We start from the raw sequence: 26,640 nt of genomic DNA on the forward strand, positions 1-26,640 counted from the left end.
GATCTGAAAGACTTTCACCTGGTAGTGGAGAACGACTGCTATTCAGAATTGTCAATACTGGGATATAGATGAACTAATGTTCTTACTCAGAATAAGGCAACTTTAGGTGTGCTCAGGATGCTTCCTCCCCCATCCCCCCCCCAGTTACTGATTCAGAGATGTGCCAATCTGTCACCACATTAGGCAATTACAGGATGACTTAATCTTTAGCAGGTCTGAACCAATTATCCATGTAACTTTTCCATGGAGGCAAATCTGACAGGAAAGCTATTCCAGAGAAGATCCCATATTATTATTATTACTTCTTGAACTTGTTTGTTATTTGTGAATACAAAAGGTCTCCGAGTGACATACTACAATTTTTAAGAGCATAAGAATGGGTGGTGGTAAGGTTAATCATAATAATAATAGCACCGTGCAATCTGTTAAGAAAATCTACAAAACTCCAGCGGCAGAACCAGAAGCTAAAAACAGGCAAGCATTGTCACCAAAGTCTGAGAAAAGCTTTTAACTCGGAACCAAAATGAGGCCTCTTCCCTTGTCGCCACCCTCTGAGCCTCTCAAAGGAAAGACTCAGATAAAAATCCAAGCGTCTGTGTAGGTTCATATTGGAAGACATGTTGCAAAAGATAATGGGGGTCATGAGCTGTAAAGTTTTAAAGGTCAAAATAGCACTTTGAACTGAGCTCAGAAATGTACAGGCAACTACTGCAACTGCGGCAAAATTGGTGTTGCAGAAAACACACAACCTACATGGAGGTTACGTTCCGGAGATCATGCCTAGAGCCAAAATCACATTGGGTTCAATGGAGAGTGGAATTGCCAGTCATCTTCCCCAGAGCCCCACCCCCTTTCTGTTCCCCTTTTAAGCTTGCTTGCTTGCTTGCTTGCCACATGCATAAAGCTAAATGTGCACAAGTTAAATGTGTGAAAGTTGCAGGCTTATTGTATCTGAAGAAGTGTGCATGCACACAAAAGCTCATACCTATGACAAACTTAGTTTGTCTCTAAGGTGCTACTGGAAGGATTGGGTTTTTTTGTATTTGAATTGTCACAGACTCACAACAGGGCTTTCTCTGTGATGGCTCCCTGCTTGTGGAGTGCCCTTCCTGGTAAGAGGAGGAGGAGGAGGAGGAGGAGGAGGAGGAGGAGGAGGAGGAGGAGGAGGAGGAGTTTGGATTTGATATCCCGCTTTATCACTACCTGAAGGAGTCTCAAAGCGGCTAACAATCTCCTTTCCCTTCCTCCCCCACAACAGACACCCTGTGAGGTGAGGGGGGCTGAGAGACGAGCCAGTGTGGTGTAGTGGTTGAGAGCAGTAGACACGTAATCTGGGGAACCAGGTTCGTGTCTCCGCTCTCCCCATGCAGCTGCTGGGTGACCTTGGGCTAGTCACACTTCTCTGAAGTCTCTCAGCCCCACTCACCTCACAGAGTGTCTGTTGTGGGAGAGGAAGGGGAAGGAGAATGTTAGCCGCTCCTTCGGGTAGTGATAAAGCGGGATATCAAATCCAAACTCTTCTTCTTCTTCTTAACCACTACACCACACTGGTGTATAGAGGAGTTAAAACATTCCTGTTTGCCTGGGCATTTGAAGGCTGAATGTTTCTGTTCTAGGCACCTTTGAAACTATTGCTGAGAGAGTATCGCGGTCAGATGTTTTAAACTTGCTAGTTTATTTTAACTTTAATGCTTTAACAGCATTGTGTCTGCCATCTTAGGCTCCTTCAGGAGGAAGGGCAGGGTATAAATTTAACAAATTCTGCATTAATTGAAGTTTATGGACAGTTTTCAAAGGAAGATCACGTTTTAGCGATCCGATCTATGAGAGCGTAGATTAGCCAAGTTATCCCTGTTCAAATAGTGATTCCACTGTGAGGTGACCAGCAGGATAGTTCTTGAAGTACAAAGATTATTTACATACACACCAACCAAGCTCTGAATGCGCCGCAATGACTTAAAACGTATATCCAAAATTGAGGATAAACTAAAGAAGATTAGTAAGAAAAGTTGCAAACTAGTTGCTTGTGCCATCTTATCTATCAATCTAATGAGCAATTCTAAGTCGATGGATCCCTGGAAAAACAGTTACACACAGAGAAAACAGCACCATACAGCATTTCCGTATTTATATACCTAACAAGAACATTGGTGTAGAGAGAGAGAATGAAGAAGAAACAGACATTCAGCGGACACCAAGCATTGTGTCCAAATTGGGGCCATTATCTCCAACTTCCGAGTTTTTATCAATAGTCACACCTCTCTTGGCTGCTAAGTAAACCTGAACTGAGCTTGCAAACACTTCCAGCATTAATAACAAGTTGATATGTGAATTCCGTTTCCTTTGATGACTTGTCAGAGCCAACAATAGAGCCTCAATAATACTGGCACCAGCAGAACTCCTCCGTTCGAGCTGTCATGTGGGAAAGCACTTCCCTTATTTGCTTAGCAATTGCACTTATCCATTTTTTTAATTTAAAAGGCCAGAACTGATAAAGACAGGTAAAGTTGAGAGTCCTCAAGCTGGCAGGTCTTCAGATGTTCAGATCTTGGGTCGGCGTTGCCCAGAGTAGATAGAGCAGCTGTTTTTCACTCCATACGTCTTTCTAAATGAAATTAATTTCTATTGTGGAAAAACCAGCCAATTCATGGACAGCAAACAGTAGACAGAAGACTACTAGCCTAGCCTTAAGTTACATATATACCCTCATTTACTTAGTTCAACAGTTGGAAGAGGGCATTTTCAGCAATTGCCTCCAATCCTCTAGAATTACCGTATTTTTCTGTCTATAAGACTCCCCCATGTATAACACACTCCCTATTTTGGGGGACTCAGATTTAAGAAAATGGGGGGAGATGTATCCGTGTATAACATGCCCCTAAATTTCTGACATTATTTTTAAGGGGAAAAACCTAGTCTTATACACAGAATAAGTTAAATCTGCCATCATGGATTCATGCAAATAAATACTCTGCACTGCGATATGTATTTTACAATGCCTTGCCCCATTAGGTGGTATGCTGCCAGCATTTCACCTACGACCATGCAAATTGGTCTACCGTGTTTCTCATATTATAAGACATGTCTTATATTTATTTTTTTCCTCAAAAAACACACTATGGCTTATTTTCAAGGGATGTCTTATTTTTTTCCTCCTCCTCCTGCCGCGGCCGGCATTGCTGCTGTGCCTATCACTATGTCTTATTTTCGGGGTATGGCTTATATTCCTTGAATGCTTAAAAATCCTGCTATGGCTTATTTTATGGGTATGTATTAAAATATGAGAAACAGGGTAGGACCCTGGAGACGGGGACTCTGCTGCACATATGGTAATGGGTCTTCACCCGCCTCCACTCTCACCCAATCCTGGACCACTAAACACTTCTGTATAGATGCATTTGGGGGGGGGAGGATTAAGATGGATAAAAATGCAGCTCTGAAAGGTCACAGATCAGCGGAAAAGTCTCAGGAGGCCATCACCTTGGTGAAGCTCAGCAGGTCAGGAGCCAGCCAACGGCCAGATAAGTGACAGTCTGGGAACAACATGTACACAGCTGCACAGGTTATAAATGCAAAAAATAAAAAATGGTCCAGGTCCAGTCCTCACAGCATCGTCAGGTAGGGCTTGGAAAGATTTCTGCCTGTAGAGCTTCTGCCATTCCTTGCAGATAGCGCTTAGCTACTGTACATGGTTTAATGTCTGACTCAACAGAAAGCAGCCCCCTGTGTTCAGTGCCAGATTTACGTATCAGCTAAACAAGCTATATAGCTTAGGGCCCAAAAAAAATTAAAGGAAAAAAACCCTGAATGTACATTTCCAAAATATAAGATAAAAGACAAATAAAAAACCCCAACATACAGCAACAGTGTTTTGTGTTGTGTAGGCTCCTATGATGTAAGTAATGAGCCCCACCTGCTAGCCTGCTCCCTAAAATATCACTGGTTTGCTCATTTCTATATACAGGGTGCCTACATTCTGCATGTGCAAATAGATACCTATTTAGATACCTATTAGGTCCATAAATTACCATAACAACAAAAAACAGCGACAATTTGTTGTTGACAAAAAAAACAGCTGGACATATAAAGGGCCCCATTATAGCTTAGGGCCTCATCAAACCTAAATCCGGCCTTGACTGTGTTCCTAAGCACATGAACACGTCAAAAAAGATTAAGTGACAACACTTAGCTGTGATAGATGTTAATGGATGAGCAAATGCCTGTCATCTTAGAATTGGGTCTTTCAGAAAGTGCAAGACATGTTTGCAAAATTGGATGGGAGAAATTTGCTTACATGTATGGGAAGAGCAAACATTGACCATTACTGTTTTAAGATTATGTAGAAAGACACTATAAACTCAATGCTATGTTCATTCATTTATTTTTTCAGAGACTATTAATTTTTATTTAATCAATAAAGAGGGGTGGGGAAATTGCAAGAACTTCAGAGGACCCCCCCCAAAAAAAGGTCAACATGCAAACTATTTTGCACATCTCCACTAACTTCTGTCAAGTCTGCCCATGGCAGACTCCCCACCACTTCCTTCCTTGCGATACGTGCTTTAAGAGAGAGCAAACACATGGCCCAGAAAGTGGTTTTAAAAAACCACAATCCAGTTCTACTTCTGAAACTGGATGAGCAATAGCCTTGATATAAAAACACAAGCCCCTCTGAACTATTTGGTGGAAGAACAGGGCATTGCAAGTAAAAAGAGGCTTGTGCCCAGCTCACCTCTTTCAGGCTTAGCTCTACCATTCTCCTCCTCTGTCTCTCATCAACAATACTCACAGGAACACAGGAAGCTGCCGTGCATCAAAGCAAACCCTTGATCCATCTTGCCATCATTTGATCCATCTCCTACTTGGAGATACTCTGAATTGAATGAGCCTTGCACTATGTCCCTTCTCTATCTCTGCCGCTGGTGTAGACCAGGCATCCCCAAACTTCGGCCCTCCAGATGTTTTGGACTACAATTCCCATCTTCCCCAACCACTGGTCTTGTTAGCTAGGGATCATGGGAATTGTAGGCCAAAACATCTGGAGGGCTGCAGTTTGGGGATGCCTGGTATAGACAATACTGAGCTAGGTAGAACTTTGGTCCAACTCTGTAAAAGGTGCCTCCGGAAATCGGGTTCCGAGGTCTCACAATGCCTGGGACAGCATCTCTGAGGCCTTGTGAGACCTCAGAGGTTGCATCGGGGGCCCTGCGGTGTGGGTGCTGAGCACCCACAACAACAAAAACGTGGGTGCTCAGGCACCCAGAGCCCCCTATTGTTGGCACCCCTGGCTGAAAGGCAACTCATGAAGATCTGCACAGATCATTCCAATGCATCCCAAATTATTACCACTGTGTAATTATAAGATTACTGTGTAATCTTAGAAGGTTGTATAATCTGTGGCTATCATGAAGGGACACTGCACTTCTGAATTTGCTACTAAGCAATCATTACTCTATTTTTTCTAATGGATCAATAGCTACCTGCATTTAAAAAACAAATCCTACTGCTATGTCTTGCTTCTTAGGATTTCGTGTTCCGGGGTAGCTTTTTTTTTTAGTGTTATTCTATTTATTAAGCTATTTCATTGTTTGACCATGTTTAACCTGGTGCTTTGTGGAATTGTTAGTTTCATTTATAATCCCTCCTCTCCTCCAATAAACTCAAGTGTAAGGAATAGGATTCCCAGGCGTTTACCAAACCCAGACCAACTTGGCTTCAGCAAGATTGCCATGCAACGCGTCTTAAGACAGTAAGCCTGGACCAACCCTCGCTGCTGTCCGTTTAGACCTGCTGGTTGTTTTACATGCATGCGGCTGAAGGGAGGAACTGCCTTTCCACTTCATAACAAGATCCTTTCCAAATACAGATACCACTGCCTGAGACAACTGTTGAGCAAATATGGAGAAAGCTAAGGAGGAAATAGACAGCTGCTTTGAGTCAAGAACACTGCCAAACGTTTCAGGCAAATAGACTTTACTACCTGACTATAGATTTGCATTTCTCAACCTCTAATCTTTCTGCCAAGATCTGTTTAGTTGAACTGAAGACAGGGTGGATAAAAATCTCTCACACACATATACACACAGCACACACAAAACTTGGATTTAGCATCTGGTGCCCGATATGCCACTTTCCATAGTGCCCTCCTTAAATTCAGCTCTAGCCCTGACTAAAGTGACTGGTGGCATGTTTTGCTGCTTGTCTTCACTTGACCATGTTACATCATTAAACTGATATGAGCCCAGAAACCTACACCAATCCCTTTCAGGTTTATAATTGAGAAAACTTGCTTCCGTTGCCCACACACATCCCTGGTCACTCAAGTTTCTTTCTCTTACAGTCTTCCACCTGTTACCACCTCCTCACGCTGTCTAAATGTAGATCACCAAGTTTCTGGGGGCAGCAAACTACCCATTTTACTTCTGTTATTCTTGACTATGGGCACGTAGGCTGATGGTACCAAGTAAGGAAGATATAAATCATCTCATTTGCTCTGTGCACCTTGTTCCTGTCCAACTAGCATATATTGTCTACTGAAACTCAGCAGCAATGACCCTTCAAGAGTCTCAGGGAGAGAGGTCTTCCCCTGTCATCTGCTGCCTAACCCTTTTAACTGGAGATGCCTGCGATTGAACCTGGGAGTTTCTGTACACAAGGAATTTGCTCCACTACTAAGCTCTGGCTAATGGTAATACATACTTCAAATTTTACACATCACTTGGGAAGACAGGCAAACTAATGCCAGTGTACTGGAAAAAGCAAAGATCACTAATGTTGAAGCAATGATTCTTCAACATCAACTTTGTTGGACTAATCATGTTGTGTGGATGCCTGATGGTCGTCTTCCAAAGCAACTACTCTATTCCGAACTTAAAAATGGAAAGCGTAATGCTGGTGGTCAACAAAAGAGGTTCAAAGACCGTTTCAAGGCAAATCTAAAAAAAATGTAGTATAAACACAAACAATTGGGAAACACTTGCCTGCAAGTGCTCCAATTGGAGAACAGCCTTTACAAAAGGTGTCATGGGCTTTGAAGACACTCGAACTCAGGATGCAAGGGAGAAATGTGCTAAGAGGAAGGCACGCTTGGCAAATCCACACCGTGATCAACTGCCATCCGGAAACCAATGTCCCCGTTGTGGAAGGACATGTGGATCCAGAATTGGCCTCCACAGTCACTTAAAGACTCATTGTTAAAACCGTGTTTATGGAAGACAATCTTACTTGGCTACGAATGATCACAGAAGAAGAAGAAGAAGAAGAAGAAGAAGAAGAAGAAGAAGAAGAAGAAGAAGAAGAAGAAGAAGAAGAAGAAGAAGAAACTTCCAAGTGTCCACTTGGTGGAAGAAGAAAAGGAAGATTATGGTTGCTTAAACACTGGAAGCTTGAAAGCACGATCTATTCAGTTTTTTTTGCCAGTTTGCACATTTGTACTCAATCTGGCTAGTCACACGGAAGAACACTAGACCCCTATCCCTCAATCCCTGGAAATTTTATTCTGCCACCTTCTGACTTTCAGGATTTTAGCCCATATATTTTCAAACATATCACAATGACTAGCAATTTAATATAAAAAACTATTTGTTTTCAGGAAGGTAGTGCTATACACTCAGACCTAACTAAAAGGCTGTTTACTCCCCTGCCATCCCATGTCCTACTTAAAACATATGGCTTCATAGCCCCCCAAAATTGTTTCTTTGAACAAGTGACTGAAGAGCTTATTCCACCAGCTTTCTGTCATAAGAAAACTCCAAACTGTGAATAGTAAACTAACGCCAGGTAAAGCAACTGATTTATTAAACAGCCAACATCTTTAAAAAAAACACCAGATACTAAAAGACAGCAGCCACGGCATTCAAACAGGTGTGCCTGCTTACCACAATCCTCCTGATTAGACTCTTCCTTTCTGTGAAGGCAGCAAAGGCTGTAAACAGTGAAACTAGGCAGGTTTTCAATTCATTATTCATCAATGGGTGGGTAAAGCTTTCACTTCCGGGAAGGAAGGATCCAAAAAAGTATACGCAGCTAGCAGAGAAAGGCAAAACTCTTCCCAAGTGAGGTTTAATAAACCAGCGCAATGGATGACTAAGCAGTAGCAATGTGCAGGCTCCCCGAGTCCCCCTCATCCTGCCAAAAGTCTCTAATCCAGAGCAGGAAACAGTAAAACAATACTTGGTCAGCTCCATCTAACTCCTTGCAGACGCTTTGTCATAATGAGAAACCGAATCGCAGCCATTTGCAACATCCGAAAGAGAGGATGGATTGTTCAGAGAGGGAAATGAGCTACTCTAGAAAGATACAATCATCCTTTATAAAATAAGTTTTATTATTATTTATTGAGCAGTTTCAGAATGATAAAAAATACAGTATTTCAGAAATTGTTTCAGAACAGTTTCAGAACGATAAAATCCATGTCAATCTAGAAGGGCAATATACTTTTTTAAAAGTGCATAAATATTTACTTAGGGCAGTTTGGATGTCTAGGTATCAAATCTGTCCCTGGTAACCACCTGTTAAAGAAAGGTGCTATTCTTCAGATTTCAGTTCTATAGAACTTACATTTGTAGGCAGAGAATTCTGATCTGGAAGTCCTTCCACTTCCCTAAAATAGAATGAGACCTGTCTATCAGAATTGCAAGCCACTCACATGCTAAAACAGAAACAGAACATTAAATTTACATGTTGTAAACAAACAAACAAACAAATAAATATTTCAGATAGCCAAAAGTAGTTGAATGGAAATACTGTATTGGAAATTCGACAGACTGCATTTTATATGGTTTAAATGTCCTATTCAACAGCTTTGCTTGAAAATCTCTTCTATGAGAATACTTGTAGTAAATGCTTTCAGACAAGACAGCACGATAGCATGCACATCCCTTCCATTATTTAGATTTTAACTGGGGGGGGGAGCCACTGTGAAGTGTTAACATACTTGGTTAACACTTGAGCATGCCTGCAAACATTAGGGATGGTCAGTTAAAAAAAGTCAGACAGCTATTGGTTTCATGTCACAGGGGGTAGCAAGAATGAACTAGGAGACAAGATCGAAAGAGCTATGCAAGGCAAAAGATTTCAAGTCCTTGCCTCCCAGCAAGAACTCCCCAGCTGGCAAGACAAATCTCCTGAAAGTTTGGAGATCCTTCACAGAGCCCAGTTGAATGTTGCTCAACAAGCCACCATCGGAAAGGAAATTTGTGATTGTTCTAGTTGCTGCAAACGGAGGTGCCTGCCTGGCTGTGCAATGGGAATCTGGAAGCACAGTAGTAATAATTAACAGAGAGCCAGCTGGAAGTGGCCTGTAGGTACAACCTTGTGGACGCCAGGAACAGCCACCAGGCTCAAAACACTTGGGGCTCTCGTGAGTCAGAGGAATGCAACCACAAAGCATAGCCGGGGTCTATTCAGTTCTTGCAGACAGATAAGCAAAGAGGGTTTGTTTGTTTTCAATGAAGACTCCTTGACAACTCAACTGCCAGGAACGTTCGCTTCATTTTCTAGATTCAGGTCCTCAGGTTTACGTAGCAACCACCCAAGGTTAGCTTTCACCCAGGTCTTTAATTATGAATCTTCCCTCCCAAGCCTGGTCTTCAGAGGGACAGGCAGAGGTTCTTACAAAATGTGTACGTTAAGGCAGTAAGATAACAAGTTGAGCTGGTTTTTGACACATATCTGATACTTTGAGGGAACATTTACAAAAGGTCTAATAATAGCAATCATATTAATAGCAATACCTACTTGGCTCTTCCTGAATGGTTACAAGAGCTTCAGGTCTGGGTGATTTAAAAATCCCCAAGAAAGAAGGCTAATTGTGAAAATTTGATTTAAAATCAGCTTATTAAGATAAGTAGGGGGGGGCCCTCTTGGCAGTTCTCCAAATGTATGTTTGGGTTAAAGATAGGTCCTGGATCAGAAAAGACTTCTGCCCTATGGTCATATCCACACCATACATTTAAAGAACACCGCTACCTGCAAAGAATCCTGGGAATTGTAGTTTGTTAAGGGTGTTTGGAATTGTAGCTCTGTGGCTAAAACTACCATTCCTAGGATTCTTTGGGGAAGCCATGCCTGTGATCAGTGCTTGAAGAGCCACGGGCATCTCACTAAGCTACCGTAGGCCCCAGCCCACAAGGCCCCAGAAACCAGCATTTGCTGAAGAATACTGAACATCCTACAAACTGGACTTCTCACGTGGAGGTCATTCTTCTGAAAGGCTCTTCAAGCAGAGAAATGCAATGGCAAGGTTCGGTCACATTTTAGCTGTGTTCGAAATTAGCCAGGCGCATTTTGCAACCTGGCTTTCATACCTGGGGATCATTGGATCTGGGCTGTTTTCACACCCTAATACCCCATCCTGTAGAATTCTATCAGTTATATTTTACCTGCACAAATGGAATGAATTTCTGGAACCCAAATGCTATTCCTGTGCAGCCTCAGCAGGAGCAGTCACCACTAAGAAAAAGAGGTCAGAATATCCCAATATATGTGGACTCTCCCTGGATCAATTGACTTTTCTTCTTTAAGTTCTCAACCTAGCTCAAGGTTGCCAGCAGAACTAGCCAGGTGTTTAACTGATAATCAATCACAGTCAGTCCATCATTTGAAAAATAAGACTTTAGAGCCATCTTGCCCAAAAATGACAACTAGACATTCCATTTTGGTGACTGCGACTTTGGTTTAAAGAGCCATTTTGGCGCCTAGCTTATATATCTGAGTTTCTAGAAGTTGCCGTATGATGGAACCATTAACTGTCCTTTCATATCCACAGAGCAGAACTCCAGAAGATAATCCATTGTCTCCCGAGACAGATGGATGACAACATAAAGAACTCTGTATCCCCACATTACATTACTTGCTGCTTATTGGACACAGGAAGTTGTCTTGCCCACATTTGCTGGTAGAATCGCTCCTAGATTCCAGGCAGGGGACATTCCCTGCCCTACCTGGAGATGCCAGGGATTGAAACTGGAACCTCCTGTGTAAAAAGCAGGTGCTCTACCACTGAGTTACTCCCCAAATATCCCAGAATATTGCCTTCCGTTGTTTTGCTGCAGTTCATGCAGCTCCGAGAAAGAAAAATAAGCAGTAATTGAAATCACTCTAGCGGGTTGCCATAATTTTGAGGCGATGCAGCAGACATTGCTTTTATTTCGCTCGATTAGTATCATCTGACATTTCAATTATTTTGTTTTCCACCGTGGCTGATACGGTGCTAAATAAGTCCTGAATGTTATCTAAGGGCAACTCCAGGCTGCCGCTGTTTTTTGGATGCGACTCAACCGCATAGCAGAAAATTCAGGCTGCGCAACTGTACGCAGATTGGGAGGATTTTGCGCAAGGAAAGCGACAGGGAAAAGCATTGGGAAAAGTGTGAGATAACACTTCCTTTGACACAATGTCACCTAGCCTCCCCACTAACAAATCCAAGCTCATTAAACCAGCCAACTTTGTCTAATCTCCCTGTAATGAAATCAGGATGAATGCTCAACCAACCAGACTCCTGGAAGGGTTCTAAGTTACCTGCCCTAGTAGAATCAGACTAAAATGGTACATCTGCACACACCATACATTCTAAACACATCTATCACACATTTAAAGCACATAAGTCCTCCCAAAGGATCCTGGAATTGGGGTTTCTCCCTCACAGAGCTACAGATTCCAGGGAAATTTACAAATCATGCTTCCCATGATTCTTTGGGGGAAGTCATGTGCCAACATTCTGGGAAATGGCAACCAAACCTCTGCAAACCTACAACTCAGGTTATAACGGGCATGATGGCCTCACCTGGTGACACCCGCTACTGTTATGCAGCCCCCAAAGGTTGTCAATTCCGGAATGTAGCTCCTTGGCTGAAAAAGGTTCCCCAGCTCTGGGTTCTCAAACTTTTGTCTTCCACCCAGCTTCACATAACTTTGCTCACAAAACAGGCCCATCTTTCATGTTAGAAAAGCAAGCCTATACCAGTCACTAAAATTTGAGTTGTGCACTGTAATTTATAGAACAAAGGAAGTCGATTAAGCGGCCCACAGAAACCCACAGCAATGTTCAACTGGTCTGTGAGAGCAATATTTGAGAACTGCTGATCTAATTGATTAAATCCTCAGATGTCACAAGTCTACAGGTCATTTCTCGCACTCACAGTTGAACACAGACAGCAAGAAAAGGATCAAATGAGAACAATATTGGCACATGAACAAGAAGAACCTTTCAGCCTACAAACCAGTCTCTTTTAACAATTCTGATAATAGCTTGACACAGCATAATTCCATTTTACTGCCATTATGGAAGGTCTAGTGTCCTGGAAGAAAAGGTGCATCACCAGCGCAGAGCCAAAAAACAGCCATTTTGCCACAAGCATTTCTTTTCTTTTTGAAGTTCAGATTGCATTACAAAAAAAAGGTGTGCGCACACAAACAACAGGTTGGAAAGATGCTTACAGGTGCATTACATGTCGGGCCACCTTGGAGAGAAGTCATGTAGCTACATGCAGGATGCAGCACGGGAGCAACTTTGAAATGCAGCAAATCTACAGAAAAAGGTGTCTGGTCTCATAAGGATGCAAGGTGGAAAGAGCAGTCCCATCTTAAGAAGGCATGTGTCTTTGGGCATCCTAGCCAACCCACTTTTGAAAAACTGCCCCAGTGAGGATATCCTGCCACTTCAATCATCCCCGGCCTTTGGTCTTTAGCATCAAACCAGAATAACGTAAGCCACTATTATGGCAACTCAAATTTAAAGCCAAGGGCTTTTAGAGTTCTTGGTCCTATCAGGTGCAAATTAACAACTAGAATGGAAGATTCCTGTGCCCACTAATTATTAGGAAAGGCCTCTTGAAATAAGAACAAGGAATTAAATACAGGCATGGATTTAAACTGCTTTGGGCCTTCGACCTTGATGAACATTACAAGCCTCCAGTCACTGAAGCAGATCCCACTTCTGCACAGAAAAAGCCTGTAAAAACATTAACCAAGCGAGGACGGTTGCTAAGCAGTTACCCTCAAAAAGGCTTAGAAAGGGCACAAAAGGGGAGTGCACACTGAACATTAGTCAACATCAACACCACCACCACAAAGAAACTATTCAGGGAATGAAGAAACAACCAGGTCAATTTTAGGAAAGGGAAGTTTAGTAGCCGAAAAGGAGAAAAGATGCAGATTCATGAACAGAGATGGCAACATGAGGATGCAATTAAGTTGTCCATGGCACCATTGAACAGGTACCCTTAAGACCTCTCTATTCTGCAAGGGTTGGGAGGAGGTAGGTTGTGGTATTGGGTACAAATTTACATTTACTGGTATATCTCACATTGCCTCTAAGGAACTCAAGGTGATATAAATGGTTCTTCTCTCCAAAGAGCTACAGCTCTGGCGTAGAACAACTATTTCGCATACAGAAGCCACAGGTTCAATCCTCATAATCTCTGGGTGTGGGAGAGACCCCCATCTGAAACCCTGGAAAGCCATTACCAGATTGTGTGGACTTTGTTCCAGAATAAGCCGTCTTGTCCTCTCATGGACCCTGTCAAGTAGATTACACTGAGCGGTCCAACAAGTCATGGCCGAGTAGGGATTTGAACCCTTGCCCAAAGCTTTGTGGTTGGCCACAAATCACTACACTGCTTCTTGATGAATTAACCTTTCATTAGAATGTTCAAGTTCCTGAACCTCGCGAACGTGGCTTGAAAGTACATAGGAATGTCAACAGAAAAAAAGAATTGGTGAAGATTTCAAATGGCTGGAAAGTTGGAGGCTCATACCCTCCATAGTTCCTGTTGGCGAACAAAAAATATATATTGCAGAGTAAATGTTATGTAAAATGAACAAATTTGCATAGTTTATCAAGGTTGCAGTTCAACCTGGCCTAGCACAGAACTTGGAATGCCCATCTCTGTTTTTAATCACACACTTGTATTAAGAGCCTGTTACAAACAGGGTAGAGTTCTGTTTGGAAACATATTAAGAAATTGTGTGTTGTAATATAATTAAGTGGAAGATACTTGCTTGAATTCTGTCATCACTAAAAAGAGTCACATAGAGCAGTTTTTTTAAGGACGCAAAGAGGTATATATTTTAAGTAGGAATACTGTGCTCCCTATTTTCACTACTCAGAAACCACATCTGCTGAAATACAGCCAGTACAGTTCTTATCACAAACAAAAGAAACACCAAGGTGATGTTTATGCCTTCTAAAGCAGCTTAAAGATTAACTCCATATGAGGAACACAGCTAAGATAAAATATTCACTTAGTAAAGCGACTAGTTTTTAAACAAATATTTTAAGACAGAGGTGGAGAACCTATGGACCGTCCAGATGATGTTGGGACAATGGAAGTTAGTCTAACAACATCTGGGGGGGCACAGGTCCCCCATACCTGTATTATGTTATTTTAAATTTTTGACCCTGGAAGTAGATTGAACCTCCCTGAATGACTAAGTGGGATAGATTTATTTCAGGACACTAAAGTCCCCACATTGGCCTGATGTTCAGTTTTGGATGCGGAACAGTCAAAGTGCATCGAGATATGACATGACTAACATCTGAGTAGGCAGGTGACAACAATAAAGGGTGGATGATGTCCCTGAAGGAATATGCACACAGCCGACCAACAGAAGCAAATGTCTACTAGCCCCGAGGCTGCACCACTCCTCCCTGATGAAACTCAACTTTTGCAAAAAGGGAGACTTCATCGCAGTAAAGAAGCCTGGAAGATGAGTTTTCCATGGACACAAAAGGCTCCCCAATACAGAAGGTTCACTTTTATCACAAAACAGGCTATTGGTAGGAATTGGTCTCTGCTTTTGCAAAATGGTTATGCCTTTCCTTTTCTGGGCTTCTAATTACAGGTTGTTGTTGTTTAGTTGTGTCTGACTCTTCGTGACCCCATGGACCAGAGCACGCCAGGCACTCCTGTCTTCCACTGCCTCCCGCAGTTTGGTCAAACTCATGCTGGTAGCTTCGAGAACACTGTCCAACCACCTCGTCCTCTTGTCGTCCCCTTCTCCTTGTGTCCTCAATCTTTCCCAACATCAGGGTCTTTTCCAGGGAGTCTTCTCTTCTCATGAGGTGGCCAAAGTATTCAAGCCCCTTTGCCATGACAAGGCAGTGATCCATGAAGAAGTTTCTGGGCTTAGCAGTGCCCAATTAAAGCACAAGGAGAGTTGGCAAGAGGCAGAATCAAGCCAAAAGCTGAACCCGCTCCATTTTTCACACTCTACCCCCCACAAATTTATTAAGTGTTCTGGATGCAGATCAGGTTCCATACTTGCCATTGTTTTACCTGCATATAACCTGGGACTCTTGAGCCAGGTTACACGTTTTCCCGGTTATGGTACATCTACTTTCTTCCTTCTTTTTAAAAACTTTTGCTCTTGAGACTGAAAATATAACTACATACAGAAGAATTTGGAACAACCAACAGTGACCAAAAAGAGATAAAGGTTGCAGCCACTTGTTCAAGATAAAATCAGGCAAGGAAAGAGAGAAAGACACAGCCATTGCTAATTGGGTGCTGCTTTCTCATTTTTCAGTGTAGGTGACCAGTGACCTGGAAGACTATAATCTGCTGCCGAGTTCCAACCCAAATACCCCAGTCAAATCTCCAAAAGAAAGGTTGTAGGCTTGTTCACATGTCACACTGAACACAGATACAAGCATTTCACACAAACGTCTGTTCATGTGTAGAGTGCATAACCAAGTGAGGTTAAAGCTGGGGAGGGGCTGTGAGCTGGGGAGGGTCCGAAGGGTCAAAAGAAAAGTCTGGAGGGCCACATTTGGCCCCTGGACTTGTGGTTCATCCAACCCTGCTTTAAAGAAATGTATCTAGAGGGCTTTGGCACCTGACCGCAGCTGGCAGATCTTGAGCTTCTACCGTAGTAGCAAACTAAGTAGGTCCCACAAGCCTGAAGTCAGCTCTAATTGCTTTAACAACTCTGAGAATGGAACACTTTGCAACTTACATATTTTGTAACATTTCTTGTTTTCAAAAAGCCTCAAAGCAGTTTACAAAAGAAGAATAGAACGAAATTCTCAACAGAACACAGTTAAAAACGAGTATTTGAATCATTCAAAAAGTGATTAAAATCGACAATCTAAAAACCAGGTTAAAAGCACGTTTAGGTGCTGAAAAAAATACAGTGAACGTGGTTGCCTCAAGTAAATAGGCAGGGAGTTTCAAAGTGTGCGCACTGCCACGATAAATAATTAACTCTTATGTGGTAGGCAGTGTTTCTGATCACACATAGTTCCACCGCTGGTATTGACTGTTGGGAGCCAGGTGCTTTTTAAAATCCTGAGTCATATCACCAAGCAACTTGCTATCATAGTAGAGCTGAGCAACGTGGCTTGCGATCTATTCTCTATTAACACTTGGGAATGTTAATTAGGAAGAAACCTTGCACACTCAAGATCAGCACATCAGGGATTCATAAATATGCGCACTGCCACCTGCCAACATTTTGACACACAGGTGCCGACAACCTCACATGGGCCATTTTTTAAAAAAACAATCACCTCCCAGATTCACATTTAAGATGCCAAGGGCTAGAAAAAGATTGTAAGGAGGCTAACCAGGAAACCACAGTAAAATGACTTCAGATAAGTGCCACAATAAATGAGCGGACGTTCGGTGACGCCGCAAAAGCAATCTCAGAGTACCTTTTTTGATGCTCAGAGCACCACAGATCCCATGTTGTTTGCTTCTGGCCAAAACCCCGATGTTTAAAATTCCGCTGTCAATACTTCGCTGCAAAACTAGAGAGCGTAACAGGAAGTAACTGTTCCAGGCTTGGGACAGCTGCAGCCACCTGGCCCAAAGAAACTCAAGAGCAGGGCTGTTGCTAAGATACCAAGCCCTAACTGCAGCTTTTGGCTTTGGAGACCAGGGGTGGGAGAAGAGGAGAATGCAAGGACAGCTGGGGGGGGGGTTTAACTGGTGGAATACAAGCAAGCCTGGTGTCCTCCAAGGGAGGGAGGGCGCTTTTTTTCTAGATAAAGAGGTGACGAATCTTGTTGACACCCTTCCTAGATCCATCCTAATGCATAACGGAGGCTGCATCCAAACACGACTTTATTCCATTTCCCCAAACGTTTCCATATCCATAGATTTTAATGTTTTATTTCAGCTTTCACCCATGCAACAACAACTTCTGGAAATTGAGTAACATATAAGGGAAATTTAATGCCGATCTCCATGTTAATTGGCGTCCAGGAAAATCACAATTGCAACTTCCTGACCTGGAAAATTGCAGGAGTTTTTCTACGCTGTAACTTTCCCGTGGTTTCCATGAATGATACAAAGTGATGAAATTTGGGGTGGTATTCTGGCGTACAGTTGTTTTCATGAGGGAACAGAAACACGCGCACCTATAAAGGGTGCCAACATGTCCAATGACACACCATTGGTGTGAATAAAATTTGGCGCAACATAGCATTGTATGTATCAAAAGCCACAGTTCCTTAAAACAACAGGCAATGTAGTGTAAAAGGAAATAAGCACTAGCATTACAACCAGGAAAACGAATGCAAGACTCCCAATGTCTGAAAAATGCACCTGTAGTGGAGAAGACATTGGACTTAGGCTGGTATCACATCTGCATCATACATTTAAAGCACTATTTAACGGTCATGACTTCCCCTCAAAGAATCCTGGGAGCTGTAGTTTGTTGGCTGGGAATTGTTAGGAACCCCCTAATCCCCTCACACAGAGTTACAATTTCCAGGGTTCCCTGGGAAGAGGGATTGACTCAAACCATGCTAAGAAGCATATGACGTATGCATTGTGAGGATGCGGCCTAGTTCAAATCTCTATAATCCCTGAAGATCAAGACGTTACATTGTGAGAAATCAGTCGAACCTACCTCACAGGGTTGTTGTGACGATAAAAAGGAGGGGGAATTTATATCCTACTCTAGGGGGAAATAGGAGGCCTGACTTGATCATAGCGGCTTCTTTTTTTGCATCAAAACCCTGGTTGTTTATGCAGGTATTTCGGTTAGGCCAGGCATGCCCAACAGGTAGATCGTGATCTACTGGTAGATCACTGGACGTCTGTGGTAGATCACTGGTAGATCACTGGCTCCACCCAAAGCAGCTCCCTCTACATCTTTGTCCTGAAGCCCCCAAAACAGGGCTTTCCTTTCTGAAAAAAAGCTCAACTTTGACCTGAACCCCCCAAAACATGGATGGCTTTCCTTCCTAAAAAAGCTCAACAACCTCGACCTGAACCCCCCAAAAAGGGGTAGATCACTTACAGTTTTTAACTCTGAGTAGATCACAGTCTCTTGGAAGTTGGCCACCCCTGGGTTAGGCCAATCATACAGTTAATATTATGATTTGCCTTTGGACTTGTTTTTATTGCTGACTGGTTCAGTTTTCACGTCAAGTTATCTTAATATGTGTTGCCTTTATGAACCCATCGCACGGTCTAGCAATACAGGACAAGGCAGAAATATTTTAATTAAATTAATTTTTTAATTTGTTTTCCCAGTAGTTCGCCTCCTCTCAAAATTATCATCTGGAATATTCGAAAAGGAATGAAGTATTAATGACCGGGAGTAGAGCAACATGCAGTCATTCTACTTTCCTCCGTAGCATCTAATACCAATCCTTCTGCAGGGACCACAAAGACCACAACCGCATATCAATAATGTGATTTGTTATGTACGGGGGTCTATAAATGCCTTCGCCAGGGTAGAGAAAGCAGAAAAATAAAAAGAGAAATTCTCTCAACACTAATTCGTGGAAACTGAGGTGGCTCTGCCTCAAGGCATCAAGATGATGTGTCTGTCTCAAGTGGTAGATTTTGGGGCGCTGTTCAGAGTCACAGAGAGGAAGACAAATGTGACTCACAGGATATTATCCACCACTTCCCATACTGAAATGAATGGGAATGACACATAAGCTTTTTTTTAAAAAAAATGGCACTGGCACTTAAAAAAAAACAAGGAAGGGTTTTTACTTGGCTCTGGTGGAGTGCTTTATAAGTCATATACCCACCGCCCAACTCCTACTACTGCAACAAAATGGCTCTATTGGAAGTCACATTAAATAAGCCACAGTTGTGCTTAAAGCAAATGGGCAGCCTTGCTGGTGCATGTGGCTCAAAAACTGGCTCCTTGCCACCACAGACTGGGAGCAACTGCTCTCCTTCCGTGGTCATCTGGGAGCAGCCATTTCATCAGACAGCCTTAGTGGGAGATGGAAAACAGAGCTCTCACTTCATCAGAAAAGGACAGCTCCAACAGTCATACCCTTGAGCTGTGTGCCAGCTGGTCATTATAATATAACCGATTAGAAATTGGTGTCCGAGTTTTATTTTCCCCTTCCTTCCCTTTCACCTTGTGTGCCACGGTGTTGTTGTTTTCTAAGATTGTATGTAAACCTGTGGGTGGGAAAACCACGTTTTAATTGACTGTGAGCAAGCCACACTCTGGGAGGCTTTTCGGCTGAGGAGAGGGGCAACAAATGCTCTTAGTAATCCCGCATGGCTCCTCAATATTCATGGTTTGTTCCCCACACACAACGAACCGTAAGTGGCAAGCCAAAAACCGAACTTGGCTGCAGCTTGTGATTTATACGGAGAGGAACAAACCACAAACCCACCTTCGGACAACGAGGCAAGACCTCCAAGTTGTTGCTCCCAACGAAGTGTCCTTTCTGATACATTGCTTGCATCAGTGGAGGATAGAGAGGGCTACACGAAACTAACCTACTGTACAAAGGTAAAATTCATGTTCATTTATGCCTCTGGCCCCTACCCACCCTGGCATGTGGCCTCCAGGTGGTTGGCCAGAAGGGGAATCCAGCCCTCGGGATGAAAGAGGTTCCCCACCTCTGGCAAACCAGGCCAAAGTCTTTGGCTGTGTGCCCATTATCCCTTCAAAACACATTCCTTCCCTCGAAGAATTCTGGGCACTGTAGTTCTTCCCTTCATAGTTTGAATTCTCAGTAACAATAGAGTCGGAAGGGACTCAAGCGTCATCGAGCCCACCCCCCTGCAATGCAGGAATCTCAGTTGAGGTTAAAACCCTCAACTACAGCAGCCCGAATTCTTTGAGGAACAATGTGCTTCAAATGTGCTATAAAGATATAGTGTGTGTGTACACAGCCTTCCTCACGGCGCTCACTTTGTAGAACGGAAGTAGAAAACCTAGAACTGAAGCTGAGATTTTAGAAGTACATTACATACACCTCTAACCCAGGCCCTTCACCGGGGAGGGTGGGAACGTTCCTTTTTAATAAAGGGTAAATAAACAAACAAACATCCACTTTGCACAGACTAGGGGAAAGAACATGTCCAGATTATGCTGCAAGATTAAAATCTCCCACGCACATTAGGACAACAACATGAACTACTAGAAGCGCCCCACCCCTTCCTTCAACTTCACATAGTGAACTCTGCAAAACAGCTTCAAGAGGCTGAATTAGAGATCTGCCACTGGAGAGAGCCACCACCCAGGCCAAATCTGGCTGACTCAGAATGCAAAGCCCCACCGCAAGGTCGGGCAGGAGGGAAAGATCTCCCCCATGCCACCCGGCAGCAAAGCTGGGTGGCCCAACACCTGCCCTCTTCCCAAATCGGCAGGAGGGGAGGAGTTCTGCAGAACTTTGCCACCGGTCCCTCTCTGCCCCAGGATGCTGGCGAGACTGGCAGCAAAGTTGGGTGGTGGAATTGGATGCTGCCTCTTGGAAAAGTGCCGCCTGAGGCAGCCACCTCAACCCGCCTCATGGGCAGGGCGGCTCCAGACCCAAATAATAATAATAATAGTAAGTGTGCATGCACATGAAAGCTTATACCCAGAACAAACTTAGTTGGTCTCTAAGGTGCTACTGGACAATTTTTTAAAAATATATATATATTTCGACTACCGTACCTCAGACCAATACTGAATCTAGAATAATAATAACCTAAAGCAATAATAAGGTGTTATTAGTAAACATTTTTTGTTTTAAAAATCAAAGCAAACTTCTGTTTATACAAAGAAAAACATGGATTCACTGACAAACACACAAAAGCTTTAGGAAGATAAAGGGAACATCTACTACCAGATGTGAAAGGAGTAAACGCAAAATAGCTGTAAATTGGACCTTGGACATGTTCTGGATTATATTATGTGTGTGTGTGCGTGTCAATAACCGGTAGAGAAGGTAAGAGGAAAAGAGAGCATATAAAACATTGTTGTTATTACAGAAAAACACTTGAATGTACTGTAAATAATTTCAGTATTCCATCAAGGCCTACTCTCAAGATGAGCATCTCCAGATTGTCAATATTTTGAGGGAGAGATTTAGACACAGACTGTCAACGTACATTTGCACAAATAAAGTGGATTGTAGCACTACTGTTGCCCCAGCACAACAAATCCACTTTTAAAAACCAAACTTTTTGTGGTTAGGAGTGTGATGGAGAAAAGGCATTTAAAGTGTGGGGTGAATGAGCGAATGCACGCTCAACAGAGAACTTATGAACAAAAGTATCAGTACATGTTCACTGTCATACAGCCCATAAACAAATCAGAACAAATGCTCAATAAAGACTGGACATAATCCAACCACCATGTGAGCTTTGAGCAAGCAAAACAGAACGAATGCTGAATGAACAGATCATCTGAACAAGCTCACAGCAGACCGATGAAATGTACTGCACAGCATTCAGTAATTTCCTATTAAACCTTTCCCCCAGCTATTCATCCACTACATGAGGTGCATGTGCTTTCTGCTCAAGAAGTTTTCCCAAAAAACTTTATGCTGTACACATTTAATAAGGCAACTCTCCACCAGACCTTCCCCTTCCTCTTATCCAGAATACTAAGGGGATCAAACTTAAAATAATTTTTAATCATGGTGGTTTATATTTTAATGGGGTTGCTTCATCATGTATTTCAAATTTAGATGTGCTTTTTAATAATTTGGGATTTTTACCAATGCTTTGCAGTTCATTTTCATGTTTTTGCAAACTGCTTAGAAACCACCCAGTCTCAATGGTACGTACATTAATGAAAAACAAAATAATGGTAACAGAGAGTATGTGTGTGCCATAACCAATGGCCTTCAATAAGAACTCTGGGGGGGGGGACTTGCAAAATAGCCTGCATATGCAAGAACGATCACAATCCCAAACCAGAATTGGGGGCGAGGGGACAATAATCAAAAAATCAGACTACATGTGAGTGAAAAGTTGCAAGGTAGGTGGAGAAGGGATGGAAACCTCACCATAATTAGTTCTTTGTTACCGCCTCCCCCCCCCCCAAAAAAATGGCATTGGGTTTTGTTTTTTTTGTTTTTTAAGTTTCTCTCAATTACGCTTTCAAAATTTTAAAGTACTACTTGAGAAATTACAGTGTTGCCTGCTCAAATGAAGCTCGTGTTAAGGCCCAGATGTTACAAAACACCAGAAGGCTGGATACAGCCTATTAGACAGAAAAACATTTGGAAGGGGAGGGGTGACCAGGAGAGAAGGAACACAATGACTTTACAGGACACCCTTGGAAGGGGGGGGACTGAGCTAGGAGGGAGTGGAGGGGGGCCTTCAGACATCCAGAACCTCCCCCCACCCCACCCCCACAGCACTTAAATCCCCAAAGAGATTCCTGGTTTTGCGTGCACACCATGCCTTTAAAGCACAGCTTCTCTGTGCAGAAAATCATGGAAACTGTAGTTCACCCCTCCCAGAGCTACAATTCGCAGTACCCCTTAAGAAACTAAACATCCCCCGGGTTCTGGAAGGAGGGGGTGTGAATGGGGTTTAAATGTCTCGTGTGTGCAGCAGCCTAGCCCCCCCCCCAAAAAAAACCACACGCACACATACATACATGCATACAGGGGCACAGTGGAATTCAACAGGCTCACGCACAGTGCAGTATCATAGCTGCCAAGTTTTCCCTTTACTCGCGAGGAAGCCTATTCAGCACAAGGGAATATCCCTTAAAAAAAAGGGAGAACTTGGCAGCTATGTGCAGTATGTCTCTTAAAGCGCCAAGGCCCGGCGGACATAGCGGCAATTGGAGGCAGCAGAGACCCTTCAGCGCCATAGCACAGATCGCATCCCATTCCTGGCCTGTACCAAGTCAGATCACACAAAATGCCAAAGATTAGACCACCACACGCAACCCGGGAGGAACTTTTGAAGGAAGAAAAAACCAGCTTCCATGCAGTTAAAAGTCCTATTCTCCCCGCCTTACAACATTCTCAAATACTCAAGAATGTGCAGAAAGAGAAGGGAGTTGTTTTGGGGGGGTGGGGTGGAGGAAGTATCCCCCACCCGCACTGCAAAACATTTTAAAAGAGTTGGGGAGAAATGAGTCTCCTCCTCCTCCGGCGCCTTTTTGCAAAACTTCACACCGACTTCCCCCAAGCGCCCCCCTCTCCTCTAAGATTTGCAACTTTGCCATGAGCCGGGTCTGGAATAAAGCCACGTTTAAACTGAGGAGGGGGCGCTCCCTTCGAAGTAGATAGCGTAAAGGGGAGCAGGAAGGGGGAGGGCTTTTGCAAGGGGGAGTCAACACACACACACCCGCCAAACAAGCCCCCTCCCCTTAGAGGAAGAGCAGCAAAGCCCCCCCCTTCCCGCACAGACGCCCCCCTTCCTGCTCCCTCCTCCTTTCTACCCACCCCCAAATCTTTGCAGGGGGTCCATGAGCAGCCCCCCGCCACCCAGAGGCCATCTGTAAAATGTCAGACTTTAGACTTTAGAAATGCTTTTAAAAAGACAAAACATGCCCCCACCTCTCCCAAGATCAACTTTTAAAGTGGCATCTACCCCCTTTCTCGGTCTCATCTTTGCTAACACACCCACAAAGGGGCGGGGGGGAGAAGGGGCTTGCTTCACGCAAGGCGGAATATGGAGACAACACCCCCCCCCCGCTTTCCCACGAACTGCAAGATCCGGCCGACGAGCAAAGGAACCTGTTGCCATTATTTGCACGTGGAAAGCGCACCGATCATTGACTCGGATTAAAAACCACCGCACGACAAGTTCAATGGGATTTACTCCCAAGGAGGCGCGCGCCGCCTGCCTTGCCACCGTGCCCGCCCGATCCTAAACCCCCAACCGCAAGGAAAAAGCTCGGCCTTGCCAAGGTTGAATGGGCGCACTTTCCCCCCACAGCAGTTTTTTTTTTAAAGCGCAGAGGAGGATCGCGATCCCCGATCCTGTGCAGCCGCTGCATGGCAGGCTCTCAAAACGACCAAAGACGAAGAACAAGACGAAGAATAAGGAAAGTTTCTCAGCTCACCACGAGACTCGCCCGCCGATGAAGTTTCCCTCTTTGGCCGCAGGAGGAGAATTGGGGAGGGGGGGCCTCCGAGCATCCACGATGGGCAGCCGCGGGGGGAAATGGCCGCTCACACACCGCCCGCTGCTGCTGCGTGGTGGCTGTGGCTCCGTCCGGGACCCGAGCGCTCTGGGCTGCCCCCTCCCGCACCGAGCAAGCAGGCAGGCAGGCTGGCTGGCTGTTCTCCAACGCCGTGCGCCTGCGTGGAAAGCACTGACTTTAAAAGAGGACACTGGAGAAAAGCTATTCTTCCCTCTGCTCTTGCATGGAACCCAAATACTGTAGGTTCCATGACCGCCACCTATTGGACAGTGAGCTCAAAACACAGGTCCCCCTAAAGCAGAAGTGGGGGACCTTTTTCCGGCCCAAAGGAGGGCCACTTTCCCCTCTGGACAACCGTTCAAGGGCCACATGCCAGTGCAGTGGACATGGCCAGAGATAAAAGTGGACAGGCAATTAATGCAAATTTTGTCTGTGGACCGTGAGCTACTTTCTACTTGCACTCCTCTCTAGCGGCTCCATCCCAGGCATGCAAGAGGAATTATCAGGCTTCAAAGCACTCAAAGAAGCTGCAAAGCTGTGTCAGTGAGCAGGGTGGCTAAGGAGGTGGTGTAGCCTGCAGAAAGTCTCTAGACAGGGGCCTGGAGGGCCGCATTTAGCTCCTGGGACTGTGGTTCTTTGCCACTGTTCTTCCTATAAACAAAGTGTTTTGCGTTGCACCTTAGGGCATGTCTACACTGCAAGGTTAAACCATTTTCGAACCTGATTTAAAAGGTCTAAGGGAACTGTGATTCTATTGAAGGGAGATGAAGCTCTTGCAGAGAACACAGCATTTTTGCAGAAGTTCACTTCCTGGCACACCGGAGAGGAAGCCATAAAAATTATAATTTGCAGGGCACCTGCACCGAGAGAAATTTGTGCTTAAGCATATGCTCTTACAGCACAGAGCAAAAGGAGCCAATGTGGTCGCCATCAGGTACTGCCTTAAACCTCCACCATCCCTAACCATTGGTCATGCTAACTGGGGCTGCAGTCGAACACCGTCCGGGGGGGGCACAATATTGTCTATCCCTGCCCTACAGACCACTTCACCAGGTTCTAGGCTTAATCTTTTAAGGTGCTACAAATATCCCTTGTTGGTTTTGCTGCAGCAAGCTAACCAGGCTACACTATTGGAAGGTCTAATACCTGTAAGCACCTAGCATTCATTCTGCTAGTCCTCATTACTATTCTAGCCAACACACCTTAAAAGGTTAAGGAGCCACTGTGGAGGGTTCATTGCAAAAATCTCTTTCTCCTCCCCTCCTTATTGTGTGTCTCATTTGCTGTTTTTAACCGACTTGAGTTAGCCACCTAGAGATTTCAGATTAGATACTGCTTGAGAGTCTGCTGCAAACAGCTCAATCCCCTGCGGATATTTCTTCTCCGATAATACCATTCCTATTGTATCAGTCATAGGAACATAAGAAGAGCAGCGCTGGATCAGGCCAAAGGGCCATGTAGCATAGCATTCTGTCCCCATGTGTGTTTCCAAGCACAATTCAAAGTGTTGGTACTGACCTTTAAAGCCCTAAACGGCCTTGTCCCAGTATACTTGAAGGAGCGTCTCCACCCCCATCGTCCAACCCAGACACTGAGGTCCAGCTCCGAGGGCCTTCTGGCAGTTCCCTCACTGCGAGAAGTGAGGTTACAGGGAACCAGACAGAGAAGGGCCTCCTCAGTAGAGGCGCCCGCCCTGTGGAACGCCTTCCCATCAGATGTCATGGAAATAAACAACTATCTGACTTTTAGAAGACATCTGAAGGGAGCCCTGTTTAGGGAAGTTTTTAATGTTTGATCTTTTATCGTGTTTTTAATGTTCTGTTGGGAGCCGCCCAGAGTGGCTGGGGAAACCCAGCCACATGGGATCAGTATAAATAAAAAATTATTATAATGGCCAACCAACTAGATGCCTCTAGGAAGCCCACAAGCCGGGCATGAGCACTAGAGCACTCTCCTACTGTCCTCCACGAAATTGCTTCCTCATACCTTTGCAAAACATTCCAAAAATAAAGCATTCCAAAACTAAACATTTTTCCAAAAATTAACAAAGGAATATTGGGCACCATGAAAGCTAACAGAATGCAAATTAGAGCCGTCCCCATCTGATACATGAAGCTGGCAGGGCTATCATGGCAATATATTGTTGCATAATACCGGTAGAACATTTATTACAATATCAGAACATGTGCAGCCCACACTTCGCCCAGAAGAGTGGCATTCTCAGGGCAGCTTAAATGCAACCAGTTCAAATAAAACAGTCCCCACCAGCCAGGCTTCCTCTAAACCAGTGGTTCCCAACAGGTGGTCCGGGGACCCCCAGGGGTCCGC

The 26,640-nt window shown here is 44.1% G+C and overlaps 1 protein-coding gene across 9 annotated transcripts in view; it reads right to left on the reverse strand.

Annotated features, from left to right (window-relative positions):
- AKAP13 (A-kinase anchoring protein 13) overlaps nt 1-24,423 on the reverse strand; it is a 231,743-nt gene extending 207,320 nt beyond the window's left edge. For 4 of the 9 annotated variants that reach the window (XM_060282929.1, XM_060282936.1, XM_060282930.1 and 1 more), the window contains exon 1: nt 24,232-24,423. In XM_060282929.1, coding sequence (XP_060138912.1) covers nt 24,232-24,307 — 76 coding nt within the window. In that variant the 5' untranslated portion in view covers nt 24,308-24,423. Of the gene's footprint in view, nt 1-7,877; nt 8,603-24,231 lie in introns of all 9 variants that reach the window. The other 5 variants (XM_060282937.1, XM_060282928.1, XM_035130702.2 and 2 more) reach the window with 4 other exon arrangements.
- Nucleotides 24,424-26,640: the final 2,217 nt, after the last annotated feature.

Source organism: Zootoca vivipara, chromosome 14 (genome assembly GCF_963506605.1).
Source record: "Zootoca vivipara chromosome 14, rZooViv1.1, whole genome shotgun sequence".
Classification (NCBI taxonomy): domain Eukaryota; kingdom Metazoa; phylum Chordata; class Lepidosauria; order Squamata; family Lacertidae; genus Zootoca; species Zootoca vivipara.